The sequence below is a fragment of the Anarrhichthys ocellatus genome, unplaced genomic scaffold, assembly GCF_004355925.1.
Source record: "Anarrhichthys ocellatus isolate YVR2014 unplaced genomic scaffold, GSC_Weel_1.0 scaffold657, whole genome shotgun sequence".
Lineage (NCBI taxonomy): Eukaryota > Metazoa > Chordata > Actinopteri > Perciformes > Anarhichadidae > Anarrhichthys > Anarrhichthys ocellatus.
Window position 1 is genome coordinate 5,362 of NW_022280631.1, and position 17,913 is coordinate 23,274.

General features: G+C 43.6%; 3 protein-coding genes across 5 annotated transcripts; 2 read left to right on the forward strand and 1 right to left on the reverse strand.

The window, feature by feature from the left end:
• The first annotated feature begins 314 nt into the window (after positions 1 to 314).
• On the forward strand, positions 315 to 4,482 carry LOC116376864 (ethylmalonyl-CoA decarboxylase-like). Of its 2 annotated transcripts, XM_031838361.1 has the most exons (7): positions 315 to 349; positions 1,775 to 1,840; positions 2,310 to 2,488; positions 2,631 to 2,773; positions 3,450 to 3,502; positions 3,628 to 3,708; positions 3,809 to 4,482. In XM_031838361.1, the coding sequence occupies exons 2-7, from the start codon at positions 1,779 to 1,781 to the stop codon at positions 4,224 to 4,226; spliced, it is 936 nt and encodes a 311-aa protein (XP_031694221.1). In that variant the 5' UTR covers positions 315 to 349; positions 1,775 to 1,778; the 3' UTR covers positions 4,227 to 4,482. The 2 variants fall into 2 exon arrangements, with proteins under 2 accessions (XP_031694221.1, XP_031694220.1); XM_031838360.1 differs by having other exon boundaries at positions 336 to 1,840.
• Positions 4,483 to 5,703: 1,221 nt separating this feature from the next.
• LOC116376862 (E3 ubiquitin-protein ligase rnf146-like) lies at positions 5,704 to 9,626 on the reverse strand. 2 transcript variants are annotated; one of them, XM_031838356.1, is made up of 3 exons: positions 9,499 to 9,626; positions 8,745 to 8,807; positions 5,704 to 8,488 (listed from the first exon to the last, which is right to left on the reverse strand). In XM_031838356.1, exon 3 carries the CDS (start codon positions 8,474 to 8,476, stop codon positions 7,343 to 7,345), a length of 1,134 nt encoding a protein of 377 aa, XP_031694216.1. In that variant the 5' UTR covers positions 8,477 to 8,488; positions 8,745 to 8,807; positions 9,499 to 9,626; the 3' UTR covers positions 5,704 to 7,342. The 2 variants fall into 2 exon arrangements, with proteins under 2 accessions (XP_031694216.1, XP_031694217.1); XM_031838357.1 differs by having other exon boundaries at positions 9,581 to 9,607.
• A 66-nt stretch (positions 9,627 to 9,692) lies between these two features.
• On the forward strand, positions 9,693 to 11,334 carry LOC116376863 (malate dehydrogenase, mitochondrial-like). The gene has a single exon (XM_031838358.1). The coding sequence runs from the start codon at positions 9,698 to 9,700 to the stop codon at positions 10,829 to 10,831; it is 1,134 nt and encodes a 377-aa protein (XP_031694218.1). The 5' UTR covers positions 9,693 to 9,697; the 3' UTR covers positions 10,832 to 11,334.
• Positions 11,335 to 17,913: the final 6,579 nt, after the last annotated feature.

Below are 17,913 nucleotides of genomic sequence, written 5' to 3' on the forward strand. Positions count from 1 at the left end.
TTTACAGACTTGTGACAGACAAAGAGCAGATCTCTCTGTGCAGTGCATTGGCCCATGATAAATAAGATTGCATGCTGACAATAAATTATAGCTTGAAGAGTGTTGTGTCAAATGGATGTGACACAACATCACAATTACATCATTTTAATTGATATATCTGCCTTTATGCAAGAATTGGCAGAATACAAATTAATCCCAAATCACATTTGCTGCGTGACGGTATTACTCCGCCCCCCCGTGGGAACGTTGAGGAACTACATGTGTGCGTTGCCATTGTCTACTTCCGAAGAGCTCCAGTTTCCGGACGGACGAGTTTCAGAGTAACACCACACGACCGTCATTTAGCAAGGTTGGTGCTTGCATTTTTGTTGCTAAATGGTTTGAAATTTTTGTAGCGTCAAATTGAAAACATTTTATGAAATGCATTATTTTTCTACGGATCAAATGGACACTTAAACATCGTATGACATCCATTTTTTTCCAAACAACATTCAACGGTTTAACGTTACTGCAAAACAAGAAATTGTAAAATTGTTGAAAACTTTGATGAAAGGCTACTTATGAATGGATTTTGTAAGATTGCTTCCTTATAGCCGTAGTTTCACCAGCAACGTATTAAGACATGAATGATGGATGTTTTCCATTTAAGATGAATGTAACGTTATAGCAGTACAGTACAGTAGTTTGTCATATTTAAGGAAAGCTAGCTACCTTAAATATTTACGTACATACTTAACTTTCTAGATGTCAGAGGTCATGGTAACGTTTAGACACTTTTTTCTGCTTTACGTTACTGCTAATAAAGCTACAGTCACTATACAAGTGTAGCCTTACTATCTATTAGCTTACTATCTTCATTTTCAGATATATCTGCTGTTCCCTACTTTACATTTTCTTTTCTCTACATTTTTACATGTTTAGGCATTTTTGTTTTATTCCCTACTTAAATAGGCCTTTTTCACGAAAGACATTTTGACTTGTCACAGGAAAAGCACAAGTGTATATCATACAATTCGTGAGTATCAGGGGTCCTGGTGTTGTGCTTGCTGGCTCACTGTCACTCTCACTGGCCCCTCAATAACTGTGGTTCATCACTGTGGTTCAGTGAGTCAGGTTGAAGTTGGGTGGATCTATACTGGTAATTGCGTGATGTCACCAAACTGTGTGTTAAGATACAGTCTATGGTTAAGAGGCCTAAGTAGGCAACACAATTAACGTTAAGTGAAAACACCTGTGTGTAGTGGATGAATCATAATTCCCATTCATAGCATGAAATGCTGTAATGAGCACATTGTTAACAGTAAGAACGTCTTTATAAAACGCTGGTTGTTTATCCTGTAGATATTGTGAGCGAACAGATGCATCACAGCAGCACACAGGTGTTAATAAAAGTATTTGAATTCTATTTAACTGCGTCAGTGCCAGGGTCTTGGTGTTGTGCATGCTGACTCACTGTCACGCTGTCGTGGCTTACGGACAATGGAACCGTCATTAATGTTATTAGTAACACTTCTCCCATTATTACGAGTCAAAAGGTCTGCGGTGAAAAGAAAAAAATCTATAACTGTCCCAATTCTGTCAAAGCTTGTTGGGATTTATTTGATTCTGATTTGTTTTTGGCCAGTCAGCAGAGTATCTTGGCAATGATCCCTGTCCTCAAACGTTGATCCTCCGCATATATGCCCGCCATCTATTTTTAATATAGTAAAATGTGTGAAGCAGTGGAGTTGAAAGTGAGTATTGTCTCCCACATTTCTCCGTCTCCATGCTGCAGCAGGATGGTACTCTGTGCAATGAGGCGGCAGCTCCTGAGGAGCAGCAGCTGTGCAGTCTGGGCCAGGTAAGGGAGACGAACCAGCGTTGTTTACCACCATGCCGGACTGTGGCAGTAAACAAAGTCATGAATACAAGAACATCAAGTCTACTGAGTTGAACCCACATTATTTGTTCACAAATCACAAACAGGGACAAGTCTAATAACCAAAATGCATTTCTAAGGTGCTTGGATATGCAAAATGCCAGTATATGAAAGTAATACTTTCTCTCATTCTGACTCATGACTAAAATGAGTCATAATCAGATGGTTCATTTGTTTGTGTGACTGTGTACCATGCCATCTGATCATGTAAAGAACAACGCAAGGTAAAGACAGAGGACATTTATGCTGTCTAAACCTCCTGGTAATGTACCATAAGTATGCTGTTGTAGCAGTTAAATGAATCATCCACAAACAGCTCCTGTATGTCTATTACCATCCGTAAGAGCTGGATCTGTATATTGATGAACTTTATACATGTTGTTCCTCGAAGGCTGCTGCTGCAGAGACAGAGCGGTGGTTGTGTGTACTCCAGCGCCCATGGCTTCAACCAGGAGGAGATCACAGAGAAGCTGCAGGCCTTTCCTGGAGGCTCCGTTGACCTGCTCAAACAGGAGTCTGGCATCGCTGTGCTGACCATCAACTACCCCTCCCGCATGAATGCCTTCTCCGGTAAGGTGACGGTACATTTAACACTGTATATTTTTTTCCGATTGATTAGTGCAGAAATAGTATTCTCAGTATGAAACTCATTTGTGCACAATCACAAACATAAACACATTACAGCCCAGTTGTATTTTTCCTTCCTCCCCAGGCAGTATGATGGTGGAACTGGAGGAGAGGGTGAGCCAACTGGAGAGCTGGATGGAGGGTAAAGGCGTCATTGTTCAGGGAGCTGCTGGAACTTTCTGCTCTGGATCGGACCTCACTGCTGTCAGGGCGATATCTAACCCACAGGTAGCAAAGCAGAGCTATTCTTTAAAGCAGAGGGTTCTCAAACATGTTGGGGGGGGGGAGAACATTCTCCAAAGACCTAAGGGTATGCTTACTACCGTTTGTACTCTTAGATGCCATTGGAACTATTTGTATTCTAATGCTTCTCAATCTAAATAATTCAAACCTTTTTCATACTGATTAAAAGAGCGCCATCTCAATTAAAATCAGGTTAATGCCACTTTGTTTTGCCCTTATGTTCCGGGTGCTTTGTAGTCAGATGCTGCTTTGGCCTGGCTGGCTTCATGGCTTCGTTTGTGACATATTTTGGTCCACCTTCGCTGTTCCCAAAAAAACTAAACTCTATTTAACTGTCATCAATGTGGCCAATTTGGGCTTAGTGTAACTTGACGATGTGGACTGCCGCAAGCTAAGCAGCAGCAGGAACGGTGCAAAGCTACCGTGGCTAATGTGGGTGGGACACAATATTCTTGTTTTATTGTCATCATCTGTAGATATGTGTTTTTTTAATGACACAGCACAATTTATGAATTTATAGCTAATTATTTGGCTGACCCCCTGGCAGAGGCCCACTGTGAGAATCACTGCTTTAAAGTATCTTTTTGCTGTTGCTATCTGCATACTGATGCAGTCAGTCTGTCTGCCTGCATCTCTCTCTCTCTCTGCTTTTGCCTTGTAGGATGGGATGAAGATGTGTATGTTCATGCAGAATGCTCTCACAAGACTACTCAGGTATTGGGCTCTCATTTTCCTCTCAACTAAATCAGCAGCAACCAGTTTGAGCTTAAAGGAGTTAGCGTGTAGCTGTTACATGATGTGCACTACGGTATGCTGACAGAATAGTCTCCTCAGTGCAGGCTGCCTCTGATCTCTGTCGCTCTGGTGGAGGGGAAGGCGCTGGGAGGAGGGGCAGAACTCACCACTGCCTGTGATTTCAGGTAAATAAAAGAATACACCCGAGGATCTCTTTCACACCTTCACCTTTCATCCAAAGGTTTTCTAATGATCTGACTTATGTCTGTCATCTGCGTCTCACAGGTTAATGGCATCTGGCAGTGTGATCCAGTTTGTCCATAAACACATGGGCCTGGTCCCAGGCTGGGGCGGCACCGCTCGACTTAGCCGCATTGTCGGAAGCCAGAACGCCCTGAAGCTGCTTGGTGGTTCTCTAAAAGTGGATCCCGAACTTGGCCTGCAGATTGGTCTGGCGGATGGAGTGCTGGAGGTCCGCCGGGCCGAGGAAGGTGCAGGGGTTGTCCTACAGCAGGCTGAGAACTGGCTCAGCCACTATACGGAAGGAGCTGCCCCAGTGATCCAGGCTGTGAAGAAGGTAGTGTTGTCAGGGAGAGAGCTCCCTCTGTATGAGGCTCTGAGGACTGAGAAGGATGTTTTTGGGACGGTGTGGGGCGGTCAGGCTAACCTGCAGGCTCTGGCTAACAAGTCCAAACACAGATGAGCTCCTAAGAGCTTCTCAGATCAGCTAAGAAGCCCCGTTCAGGTCAAAATTGTGTTGAGAACTGCTACAGACTGACTCTTAATTTACATCAACAAACTTAGTCCTTTGATGTGCTGAAGACAGTAACAATGCTGCTCATGTAATGTGGACTCTGGGAATGAAGAGTTGCGTGATGAAAGGTTTCTTCTTTGTTGGTAAGGACTACGAACTTTATAATTTCAATAAATCAGCTGGGGCATTGCCTCTGATACAATAATAAGAGATCCATCGTTGTTTTCTCTTCAAGTGACATCATACCAACATAACTGAATATGCTGATATGATTCAATGGGTATTAATGTCTTATATTTTCAGTATGGATGAAAGCAAGGACCCAAAGAACTCTGTTCTCAATCTAAATCCCTTCTGTCCTCATTAGTCAAGCAAATTAACTCCTGGTCTGCAGAAAATGTGATTATGGTAATAATTAGATCATGGCCAGGCTGAGCCTAACTGAAGCAGACAGTTAGATACTGATGAGGCATCACGTGTGAGTGTAATCCTGCTGCACTTCTTTCCTCTTTACTGCAATTTTGTAGGTTAGTGTTTTTGTGGCCTTGATCATCCCCACTCTCCCTCCGCTCTAATGGGAGGTTTTTACTGTAGCTAAGAGGGATTATTTGGCTGATTTTCAGTACTCATGCACAATGGCTCTTGTCGATGCATGTGGAAAGATGCTGAGGCACAGGGATACATTAGACAGTTCAAATATTTATTTGTAAGGTTTGGCACATTTTTCATGTCGCACTTAAAACTAGCTCATTCCGCAAGTGAGACACTGCAAAAGCACAAAACTGCAGACTGAAATATCAAGAACAGGACGGATCCCTGGAGGATGCCCGGCCTTTATATCCTGTTCCCCCTGCAGAGGTCATGTTTCCTGGGCAGACACCCAGCTGGAGTGCTGATAGCTGCCGTGGTCAGAATACCAAATACCTTCAAGGTGAGGGAGGAAAAATCAAGAGTTGGCGTCGTTATGATGTACAGCACATAAACACTTTATATGGTGTCCAATGAGATAAAGAGAGGCTGTATTGCATAGTGTGGGCACTATGGATTGGATTACCAACTGTATCTTGTTACACCCGTTTTGATCATGTGCTTAAAGCAACTTGAGGAAACCACAATGACTTTGCCTAATTCGGCACTGAGCAGTTTTAGTATGTGTGCTTAATCAAAGTCTTATTTTGGATGCTTTGTTAAAAGAATAGGTATTGAATATTTCAGGCCTGTATGCAGTGGGAAGGATGATTTATTTTTCCTTCCCCTATAAAAATATCCTGGTGGTACTGTGGAGAAAAAGGGGTGAAATCTGACTTACAATGGGCCCATTAATAGTTCTACTTATGCAACACTTAATACTAAATATAAAAAACTGACATGTACCCTATCACACGGTAAATGACAATATACCAATAATCAGACAAGAGCACAAACATAATTTTAGGATGATGAAATGACAATTTATTCTTAAATTACAAACCATGTAACAAAAAAGTTGCCAAGCAAAAACTGTTACACAAACTTTATTCTTCAGAATGAAAAGTCTAAGACTGAGCTGATGTAACAAATATAAAAATGACATAACTTGAAATCTCTGCAGTGTGGCCAATAGCAGCGTCATGTTATTGTTCTCTGACTGCCTCAGACATCATACAGATTTACAACCATAAGACACAAAAAAACAAATTAAAAACATAAACTCAACACAAAAATATCAATTCTCATCATCCTGCCGACCAGTAGTGATTAAGTAACTCTCTCTTAAAACATGCACAAATCACAAAACTTTAGAAACACACCAATTGAGAATACTTGAGTCAGGGACAATAAGAATACTCATGAGGCTACAGAGGCCTCAACAGCTCTCAAAATGAAAACACTGACACTTCACATTAAAATGCCAATTATTTAAAGCTGGGAAAGGCTAAAATCAAGTCAAGATGTACTTTTATAATTCACATTCATTTAAAACAGGATTTGTAATCAATACAGATTTTAGTAGCCTTAGGTTAATTGCAATCAAATCAAAGACGAACCATCAGCAGGTAGCCAGATAATCCTGTGGGCTCTTGAGTTACAATGTTGTAGCACATTAATTGAATAGCAAAGTACTTTTATGTTTCCTTTTTTATCTGGATAAACGACCTAAAGATTTTCTTCAAACCACAATCTGCTCTGAAACAACACAATTGCCAAAGTCAGCGGATAAATGTCAGAATTCTGAAGGAAAGCCTTCATAATTAGTTCAATCTGAAGTAAGAGAAATCAGTTAGGTAGTGGCGGTTGGGAACTAGCTATTATCAAGGATTAAATTCTTTGCAAGAGTAGTTGGATGACTTGAGCTCTAACGAGCCCATTTCTGTGTGCTATGTTAGCTGAGAGAGTTAAAGTGTAGATGATTAGAATGCAGCTGTTCGTGATCATGATAAAGAGATCCATTGTCGGGAGTAACATCCCCATTTATGCTTTGTCCCTCGACTGTCACAGACCTGACTGGACTCCCACAAACCCCTCTGGGTAGGAGGAGAATCAATTTCAACACCAGACTACCTTGGATAGGCAGACGCAGAGTGGAAAGTAATTTTTAAATTTTTAACTTCCACTTCTGTGAAATTTTTCAAATAAACGTGATATGCCTGCAACCAAATGGCAAAAAGTGAGCAGACTGATGGCAGCTGAACACCAAAATAAGTATGCTACCTCACATGATGTGCTGGATAGACAATTATGAGATGTCCCGCCTCACAACAACATGTTGTATCCATCCGACTCATTAACGAGCCGTGCCTCCCGTCAGTACTTGCACACGCAACAATACTTCTACTGCTCTATATAGTGGATGAGGCTGAAAACACGCCATACAGATACATCCAGATTATTGTGAGCAAAATAGAGACACCAAATTTGATTGCTAAAATATTGTTGTTTACCTAAAAAAGAACAACATGAGAGTACGTTATGTTTAATTTCTTACCCACAGCCGATCCGTGACAGAGTAAACGACAGCATACAGTGAGGAATAAATTAATGAAATGGAACATAGCAATTTGGTGACGATGGCATCGTTGATGACTTCACACTTCAGTCACTGTGCACTGGCCATCGGGCATTCTGGACCTTCCACTGCTACTGGATGAAGAAGGAGGCAAGGCAGACTCAGCACCAGGAGGGGATCTGTCTTCTGGATTCAGTCTTTGCCCCCGCGGCCTGTCCTCCGAGGGCTCTACACGCTCTCCATCTCCCCCCTCGTCTTCTTCATCATCGCTCCAGTCTCCAGAGCCAGACTCATCCACAGAGGTGTGAGGGTCAGAGGACCTGGAGGGTGAGGCCTCCTCTTCCTCATCTTCTTCCTCGCCTTCCCCAGCCTCAGACCGCTCATGAGAAGGTGTGGGCCTAGTGCTGATTTGCAGTTGGGAGAGAGTATCCTCCAGAGTGGGGCTGCTGTTGCCAGGCTGACCACCAAGGGAGGTGGGAGGTCTGGCAGTGGCTATAACAGTAGGGGGGATACCTGTAACCTGCTGCTGTACACCTGCCACTGTCATATCTGCCCCATCAGCAGAGTTTTCTCGACCAGCTGCCCCAATGGCCGCAGTAACACCATCAGTGTCGAGGCGCAGACCCGCCACTCCCTTCTTGGGGATATCCAAAACATCCCTCTTCATCTTGCGCCTACGACCGTGCTCATTGCGCCTGTACTGCACCATGTTCTCCAAGTCAGCTACATACAAAAACCCAGCAATCAGCATTTCAGCGGTTTTCTTGCCCTTGGAAAAAGCGTCCTCCAGCTCGCGGCTGGTTCGCTCATCGTACTGCCACCAACCATTACGGCCCTCATAATACCAGGCGTGATCACTTGCTGCCCCACCCCGACCTCCCGCCGATGCCTTCAGCTCCTCCGGAGAGAGAAGTGTAGGCCTTTCCAGGAAGTCGTCCGGTACTTCCTGTCTACAGAGAGCACAGCGTTTGCTCTGCCAGGATGCTCCTTTCACACACAGGAAACAGAAGACGTGATGGCATGGCAGTTGGACTGGGTGGGAGCAGCTCTGCAGACAGATGGCACACTCCGGTACAGGCAGAGCTGGGGATGAGTTACTGGAGCCAGAGCATGAGGATTCTGCACTGTTCCCACTTCCACCGCCACTGTTGTTGCCTTTCTTACTGGATGGAAGCGAGCTGACAGAGTGGTCTACCTCTCCACAACTAGCCATCCTTAGGAAGTACTGAGGAAAGGGGACAATTGTAAATATGTTTGATAGTGAGCATGTTAGGATTATAAAGTATAGTTAGATAAATAATCTGCAATGATAGCACTATTTTACTGCTGGTGTCATGATCACATTTAACACTCAACTGTAGGTCACGTCACTAAATAGCAAACAGTCCAAGGATGAACAAACTAAGAATTCTAAATATCAAATGATACTATAATCTATATGTCATCTTTAACCTCAAACAAGGCTGACATTTGATACTTACCAGAAGTGCCTTAACACTAATTTATCATGAGGAGAGCTGATGGACCTTCAAGCTTGCCACTGCCTAAAGGGAAAGGAGCAGGTGGTGAAAATGTAGTCATTTGTTTTCAGACTGAAAGTAAGTACAATTGTGATAAACAGTATCAAGCCATTTCTTATGTAAACGTTATCCGACAACGGAAGCTTATGTGACAAACAAGCTGGACTTTTAAACAGATGCTAAAACGGATTAGCATTAGCTAATAATAAGCGTTAATTAACTTAACGCTAGCTATGACCGAAATGTTACTTAAGTCTGTGGAACAAAAGGGCTGCTCTGTCAACTGTCTGACCACTACAAGTGAACTGTGTCAGCTAACTAGCTAGCTAACTGTTATACGTTTGTGCAAACCCAGCTGGCTTATGAACACAGCCAACGATACTCGAGTAAAAACCCAATGCTAACGATCTAGTATTGACACTAACAGTTAATTGGTGACAGTCCATTAGCAAACTAGTTGAGCTAATGTTAGATACAAAACAGCTACGAAAAGCCGAGCAGTTTGTTGTTAACCTTCAGTATAAACACAACACAACAGCGGGATCATAACAATACGACCTGTTGTGGCTAACGCTGGCTAGGCTATGGTAGCACTCTGACTCCAGCAAATAGACGGAGTTCATATGACGGCGCTAGCTTATTTTAACAGGGCGACACAAACTGCAAAGTATTTTCTCACGACAGAGACAATGCAACGACTGCGTGGGTACCGTACCGTTAAATGTAGCTGTGTTAGTCTTGTGCGTAGTTACAAGTATTCGTGTAACGGCGCTGGTTTCTAATGCTAGTTCACCGACCTCCAATGTTAGCAGGCTTTGTTTTCATCCGAAAAAGGAGCTAAGATAAAGACGACGACGTAAGAGTACGCGCTTACGCAGTCTGACGTAAAATCACGCGGCCATTATATTCTGCGCATGACAGTTAGCTTGATTTCCTGTTGGCTCGTGGCTAGAGGACGTTGGTGTCACAGACGAGAGGGGCTCAGCAAGCGTTTTTACTTTCCACTAAAGCAAGAAAAGAAGCAACAAACAAAAATGTTTGCCCGTACCGTGAGACCGACCGTGAGCCTGGCTCGAAGCCTATCCACCTCGTCACAGAACAACGCCAAGGTTGCGGTGCTTGGAGCGTCAGGCGGCATAGGCCAGCCGCTTTCTCTGCTCCTCAAGAATAGCCCTTTGGTGAGTCAACTCTCCCTGTATGATATTGCCCACACCCCCGGGGTGGCTGCAGACCTCAGCCACATCGAAACAAGGGCCCATGTGACCGGCTACATGGGTCTCGATCAGTTAGACGCTGCTCTGCAGGGTTGCGAGGTTGTGGTCATCCCCGCCGGTGTGCCCAGAAAACCCGGCATGACCCGCGATGATCTCTTCAAAACCAACGCCACCATTGTAGCCACCTTGGCCGATGCCTGCGCCCGCAACTGTCCCGAGGCTATGATCTGCGTCATCGCCAATCCTGTCAACTCCACCATACCTATTACATCAGAGGTCATGAAGAAGCATGGCGTGTACAACCCCAACAAGGTATTTGGTGTCACGACCCTGGACATTGTCAGAGCAAACGCGTTCGTGGCAGAGCTTAAAGGTCTTGACCCAGCTCGTGTCAATGTACCGGTCATTGGAGGTCATGCTGGGATTACCATCATTCCCCTCATTTCCCAGTGCACACCAAAAGTGGAGTTCCCTGCTGACCAGTTGGCTGCTCTGACCAGCAGGATCCAGGAGGCCGGCACAGAGGTGGTTAAGGCCAAGGCCGGAGCTGGATCTGCTACCCTCTCCATGGCCTATGCTGGTGCCCGATTCACCTTCTCTGTCCTGGATGCCATGAACGGAAAGGAGGGTGTGGTGGAATGTGGGTATGTCAGATCTGAGGAGACAGAGTGCAAGTACTTCTCCACACCTCTTCTCCTGGGGAAGAACGGCATTGAGAAGAACCTCGGGCTGGGCAAGCTGACTGCCTTCGAGGAGAAGCTGGTTGCCGATGCCATGACTGAGCTGAAGTCTTCCATCAAGAAGGGCGAGGATTTTGTGGCTAATATGAAGTGAACAGGGGGCATTAAGTTAGTTGAAAACGAAGAGCTGTTGTGAATGATATTTTTTTTTTTTCTGTCTTAACTTAAACGGCATCTGGGTAAATCTCAAGATCTGTCAGTGTTTCCCCTTTTGTTTTTGTTTGGTCATCTTTATTCAGAAATCCTGGTTTTAACCAAGGTCCTGTGTATCATCTCCTTACCTTTCAAACATGGCTTTATCTTGCACTATGATTACTGTACTGTGACTTATATATATTTTGCAAATGTCAAATTTAAACAAAATTTCATATATTTTCATGTAAAGCCTGTATTAACAGGGATTTATCTGCCCAATGACTGAGGAGGAAATACTGTCATGCCTGTTGATGCAAATAGATGTTGAGCAACTGATAAGCAAAATACTTACTCCACCAATAAACAGTTTAGCTAAAAAAAAAACCGGATTCTTTGTTTCTTGTTTTTTCTTACACAAATAGTTTGACTGTACAGCTGAAACACTGACCACATTTTTAGGGCTGTTAATTTTTCATGAAACTAATCCAGATAAAAGGGATCACCTTCATTTCTTATGTCAAATCTGGTTCATTGGCACTCATAGTATAGATATGGGTTGTTGGAATAAAAACCTAATGGGGAAGCGATTCAAAGTAATTTTACACTTGGAATTATAGTTGAGGGAAGTTTGAGCTACATGTTAGGTAATTGTTGTAGTTGCTTTTTTTGGTGAAAAAGGAAACGGGGCTATTGTCCCTGCAAAAACAACAATCACTTCATTTTGACTTTCATAATGACGGCAGATGGCACTACTCATTTCTTTAGTCTGCATGCTTTTTGATTCACATTATGTGCTGTGGAACAACTCATTATTGGTGTATTATAATTGTTATGGAAAAAGTGGCAGGCTTCCTTGCTGCCATAGACAAAACAGCCCGTGGCAACTTCTTCATCAACAATCGATAGCGGCACACTGTCGTGAGTTTCACTTTGCATTTACTCTGAAGGTTTTAGGTAAGTTCAAGTGGATCGCACAAGATGGCAGTTGGATGAGAAAACAGACTCCGGTACAAACCCATTATAGTTTTATTTGACATACAGGTGCTTTTGGTTCCTAGTCGAGGAGCTTTACTGAAAGCACAGATTCCATTTACACAAAAAGAAAAACCAATGGTAGATTAGATTCCTCACTTATCTGGATAAAACTAGCTTTTGTCCGAGACAGAACACATGTTAATTGTTTTCAGTTTGTGGCCGTACTGCTTTGATTCACAGCAGGTTCTCCTACATCTGTCACTTGCCGTGATTATGAAGATGTCACAAGATGACAATAACAAATTCACTTTTTAATTTTTTTTTCTTTACAAATTCTGCACCAAATAAAATAAGGTAAAAAGATCTAAATAACAGGAACAACAATAATAAACAATTGTTCTACATAATGTTGCGAAATCTACATTCAAAAAATCAAGATCCTCAATGTTGTACCAGGGCCCCATTAAATAACCATATCAACAAGCACATAGTATAACGTCTTTGTCGCTCTGTCCGTCTGTACGCCAGTCCTCCACACAGTCAGACATTTCTCACTTTGTTCTTCAGTACCGTCAGCAGTGTCTCCTGTACTTTTCAACAGAGCCACTCTCTCAGTGGTGGAAGTGAAGGAGTGGGGGCTACAGGGTAGAAAAAAAACATACTTTTTTAAAGTCCATAGTGGCCCAAGCCTTGTGGCTGAATGTGCCCTATCCCGCTTGTGCATAAACATTATATTCAAATCATACAGGTAGCAGCAACACCCCTGCAGAGAGGGGTCGAGGGGGGGTGAACAGTGGGTGAGGATGGGGAGTTTGTGGAGAAGGAGGAATGAGGAGGATAACAGGCGGAGGTTGGGGAGGTGCTGGACTTTCTGTCCAGAGCACTACTGTACAAGGCTGTCTTCGGGGGAGACTGGGTCTGTGTCATGGCCTCTGCGATGTCTGTGCTCAGTTTTGTTCCTGTTATCCAAGTCTTCGCGTTCACCTGTGTCTCTCTCCCTCCCTTGCTCCCTTTCTCTCTTCCGCTCCCGTCGCCCCTCTTGGTTCTCCTTATCTTTCCGGTTGTTGCGATTCCTCCGTTCCCTTCGCTCATTCTTCTTCCGTCCTCCTGGAAGGAAAATGACGTAACAAAGATTAGTAAAGCAGGGGAGAGGGTGAAGCTTGTCATCTCCCTCCCCCAACAACGTCACAAGGTAGTATTCAGTGAATAAACGTTTTACTTTGCATCATTTTCATGATTTTCTTATCCCTATGTTTCAATAAGGATGTTGTATCATATTATGCAATTAACACAGCCATAGAAACATCCAAAATACAGGTTTACAAGTCAAGTAGTCACAATTATTATGCGTTGCCACTTAAGAAGTCTGTGTACAAGTGGCATATATGGTAATGTAGTAATGAATGTATGCAATATTTCAGCTTAGGAGCCTCAAACACACATTTTTCCAAGATGACTTCTTACAGTATTTTGCTGTGGCTAAAAAGACTAAAGCTGCTGTTGATTTTTGTCTGGCTAACTGTAGTTGCTGGGGTTCATAGCCTTAAATAATCTATTCATCGCCTGTGAGTAATGAAAACCACTGGTTGTCGCAATGCTCGGTGTTCACCACTAGATGCCAGTCTTTACCCACAGACAGCGGCCCCTCTCCCTGTGACGAGCGGACCTTTGTCCAAAATAGAAAACCTTTAAATAAGCCCCCAATTTATCTGTTCTTGCAACACCATCTCATAAACAAAACCAAGAGTTTTGGAATGCTGAAGGTTTATCTCTGCTCGGGCTAGAGTTATTAATGATAATAACAAGATCAACCCCCAGGGAGGTTGGAGACGGGACCTGCAAGTGAAAGCAGAGGAGGCCCTTTCCTGTTTTTGTACTGCTGCTGTTCATGTGTGAGTGGAACGGAGCAGCACGGCCTGCTTGGCTGGGTGGCTGGCTAGTCGGGGATTGTGAAACTGCTGAAGTAGGCAGTAGGCACAGACACACGGAGAGAGTGAGAGAGAGATAAAGGGAGGGAGAGAAAGAGATCTCTCTGTGTCTCTCCCGTTTAGCCCCCTACGCTCATCCTCTCGCTCTCTGTCTTTTCATTAATCAAGCCAGGGCTCGGGTTGGACCATGGGCCATGCCTGACCCACACATTCTGGGCTAAAGATAACGAGCTCTACCTGCCCACTGTGTTTAATCTTCCTCTAGAAATAATGAAAGAGGACAGGAGGTCAGGGGATGGACTTATGCATGTGTGAACAATGTGCTCAAAACACGGTATGGACGGCATAGTTTGATTGCAAGACGGTGAAAAGTTACTGAAAAAGAATCAAAATCAAAGAGAGCAAGGATCGGTGGGTCCAGGGATGGATGGATGGATGGGGTAATCTGGTGCATTGACTCATTCAGGGTCTGCCCCCCGTCCTCTATAAACACAGGAAGTCCCCTTCGCTCTCATTGTTTTCTCTGTCCAGACACCATTTACAACTATTTACAAGTTCAGTGGATTAGTCATACTGTAGCCCCCGTGCTTTTGTCGAGCCAGAGGAGAAACCTAATCCATGCCAGTGTTGAGATGATTAGGAGAGTGTTTATCAAACCAAGCCGCGTTTGGTTAGTTGGAACTGTTTCCGATGGACTTTTTGTAAACTGTTTAGTGACATGTGTGTAATGGTCCCCAAATGAGACACCTTAGGAGGTTTTTGACATTAAGCACATTCCCAAGAGCCAAGTTTTAATGAATAATGTTGGACTGGCAGTTAGTGAGAGGTTGCTTTAGGGACAACACATGAAAATCCTCCAGTGATTTTATGAACTGGGACCTGTACCTGCGGTGATATAGCATCATTCGAAAAAGCTTCTTTGTTTGCCTTCATAAAAAGTGGAGGACATCACCTATTAGTCCTGTTTTGGCCAAGATGTGTGCTATATGTTGTGAGAATGCAAAAGTACTACACATAGATTTATTTAATAGATTGTTCTAACAACACTTGGTAAAATTGTTTTTAGGGGAACAAATGCGTCTTCCAATTGCTCAGGAATCAAAATATTTGGCACAGTTTGCTTTGTACAGACACATGTTTTAAACCATTACTTATCACTTACACTTGGGGTACTGGAAGTAGGCGTAGTAGGATATTGCATTTGTACAGGCTGTATTCAGTGTTTGATGTTAGGTAATTGCATGAGTAATGAAGAAATGCATTGATACTGTGTTATTTAAATTCAAAAGTCACTGTAGTGACTAATTATGTAAACACTGTTTTTATCAAGTGAAATGGTTGTGTTTGGACTATTACATGTATGCTGTAAGGGCTTCCTGTTGGTACAAGTTGAATTACTGAAAATGCAGTAAAAGAGAAATAATGCATCATCACGTTAAGACTGTGACCGTTTCTCTGCGACCAGCAGCCGGGTGCAGTGACTTCCTAATGTCTCCACTGGTTGCCTGGGAATAGCTGCAGCAAGTAACTCCCCGTAAATCCACAAATAGTTGCTGTTACGTTTGTGTTTGTGTTCAGAATAAGCAACAGAGGCACAATGTGTTAAATAGAGCTTTAGAAGTGCTAGATGGGCTTTTAAACTATTTTTTGTGCTAAATCAAGTCTCTTAGTCTTAGGCTCCTGGCTCTAGCTCAGTGCCGAACAGACGTATGTGAGAATCGAGTCTATCGTTTTAATCTAATTCTTGCAAGATTGCAAAAAAACACATCTCCCAAAATGTCAAACTACTCCTTTTAATGTGGTTTCATTCGCCGTAACCGCCACAACTGTAAAGCTACTGAAACACTTATTTAATTTCAAGCCTTTGAGCACTGTCTATTTTGTTGTGTAGCAAAAGCTCATAAAAGTGAGTACAAATATACAACACGAATAATGGTGTAATATAAGAGAGCACTCATAAATCTCTGTGGTCACTCATGTATACTTGCTCTACCAGATGTTGTTGTTTGTAGTAAGACTAGATACTCTGTAAAAGATTTTTTATGACCAACGCTGGACAAATATTGACATTCATTTCAAATGATGGTGAATCTGGATCCAATTAAAGAATGGTCTGTAACTTCTCTTAGGTTCCACGTATAATTAGTGCCACATTCAGGACACAGATGACAAGTATTTGTCATCAGTACAACTGAAGAACATTTGCTATAATGTCTAGCTAATCCTTTTCATGGTATTTATTGAACTAAAAAAAAACAGATGAGAGTAGGAAACAGACAGATGAAATGGGAGAGAGGGGCACTGAGGGTAAGGGGAGGTGTGTGTGTGTGTGTGTGCACGTGTGTGTGCGGTTGGAGGAGCACTGTGTGTTTTATGGTGGCACATCCTCCGTGGCAGGCGCTCTGTCGTCCGGGGAGCTTTTGGCGGGAGCCAGGCCGGGATTAAAGGCTATGGGCTGTCCCACAAGTGGAATGCCTGCCGCATGGCCGCCAGGATGTCATGAGGGGGGTTCTGGGGGTGTGTGTGTGTCAGTCCCCCCCCCGCCTCATTGACTGGCTTGTGTAATAGCCAGGTCTGTGTGTATGAGTTATTAAAGGAGGCTAATGTTTGCAGAGGGCACACAGTCTATCTGGCCACAGAGATAGAGAGGTGAACGGCAGGTCGATCGAAGGACAAATTAGCCAGCGTTAACTTGAGAGAGACAGCGGCGGATGAGGATGCATGCCTAAACATTCACAATCTCTAAATGCAGATAACGAGGGAACAGAGCCAAGTTTCTCTGACTATAAGCCAGAATATGTCAGTGTGTTTCCTACAGTTTTACAACTTTTCTGAAGTGATATCTGTAATTTAAAACATTGTTTGGAGGGGGGGGTCAACACCAACCAAGTTGAGATTTTGCAGTGTTTCTATAGAACTGGAGCAATAGATCAACATCTTCTGTCAAGGATTATTGATACAACTCTCATATCTGTGCATTGAATATGAAACTGGAGCCAGGAGAAGATTACTGTAGCCTAACGACCTCAAGCAGTGGAAACAAGCTAGTTTTTTTACCTGCCAGTGAATTCACCCACCAACAACAAATAATAGTTTGATTGTCTAAGTCCCAAACAACAACTTGTTATGTTTTTGTTTGAGAATGGATTAAACTAAGAAGACACATGTTCATTATTGGGTTTTTAAGGTGCTGCTAAGAAAGATTGAATAATGAGTTAGAACAGACCAATGGCGAAAGAGGACGAAATGAGCTCAGTAGACTCATGTGGAGGAGTAAAATGATGTAGCAAGGAGCATAATGGGAGGAGAGGTGGGACAGAGAGGGAGGAGGAGGCAAAAAGGAGAGAGTGCAAAAGAGGAGGAAAGGAAAAGGAGGAGGATGTATCAGTGTCTGAGGGCTGCTGGAGGATTACAGGGGGCTCTCTGAGGTCGGACCACTGACCCCCTAGCGTGTGCAGAACGTAAACAGCGAGGGGAGGAAGCGTCGAAGCAGATAATTAGCTCTTCATTCACTGCGGATGCTCTTGGCGTGAGGGCAACCGGGTAATCACAAGCAGGGGCAACGTCGACAAACTGGGTCTGTGAGTCTGTGAGACTGGGTGTGAGACTACAGACAGCTTTCTTTCTTTCTTTCTTCATTCACCTCCCTTCTCTCTCAGCCCCCTCCTCTCACCAGGCTCAAACTAGATCAACAGAGCCGTCGACTCCGCACTAAAGTCTCGGCCCCGACCCGACTGACTGGGAGCGCCAACAGGGAGCTTATATGGAGGTCTGTGTTTTCTTTGGTGTGGTAGAGAGTGTGTTTGCGTGTGTGTGTGTGTGTGTGTGTGTGTGTGTGCCTGTGTGTGTGGAGGGGACGAGGAAGGGGGAATGGATCAGTAGAGAGATACAGATAGAAAGTGAGGGAGAGAGGGATAGCAGGGGTGACAGAGGGCAGATTTCACAGTCTGCCTTACAAATCACGTCGACCCAGTTGACTCTCTTCACAAATTACCACCAAGAGCAACGGCTGTTTAGTTATTTTAGTGAGACAAAGATGGTATGTGTGTGTATCTGCGTGCGCGTGTGTGTGTGTTTGGGGTGCACAAGCGAGTGGGTGTATCTGTATCTGGACTTGGGTGTGTGCATGTGTTTTTTT

What these genes read in the sequence shown, in the direction of transcription:
- LOC116376864 (XM_031838360.1), top strand. Translation starts at nt 1,710, where the DNA reads ATGTGTGAAGCAGTGGAGTTGAAAGTGAGTATTGTCTCCCACATTTCT. An exon ending in GGGCGATATCTAACCCACAG is followed by an intron (nt 2,774 to 3,449) that starts GTAGCAAAGCAG and finishes TTTGCCTTGTAG; the next exon opens with GATGGGATGAAGATGTGTAT. An exon ending in GCTCTCACAAGACTACTCAG is followed by an intron (nt 3,503 to 3,627) that starts GTATTGGGCTCT and finishes TCCTCAGTGCAG; the next exon opens with GCTGCCTCTGATCTCTGTCG.
- LOC116376862 (XM_031838356.1), bottom strand. Translation starts at nt 8,476, where the DNA reads ATGGCTAGTTGTGGAGAGGTAGACCACTCTGTCAGCTCGCTTCCATCC.
- LOC116376863 (XM_031838358.1), top strand. Translation starts at nt 9,698, where the DNA reads ATGACAGTTAGCTTGATTTCCTGTTGGCTCGTGGCTAGAGGACGTTGG.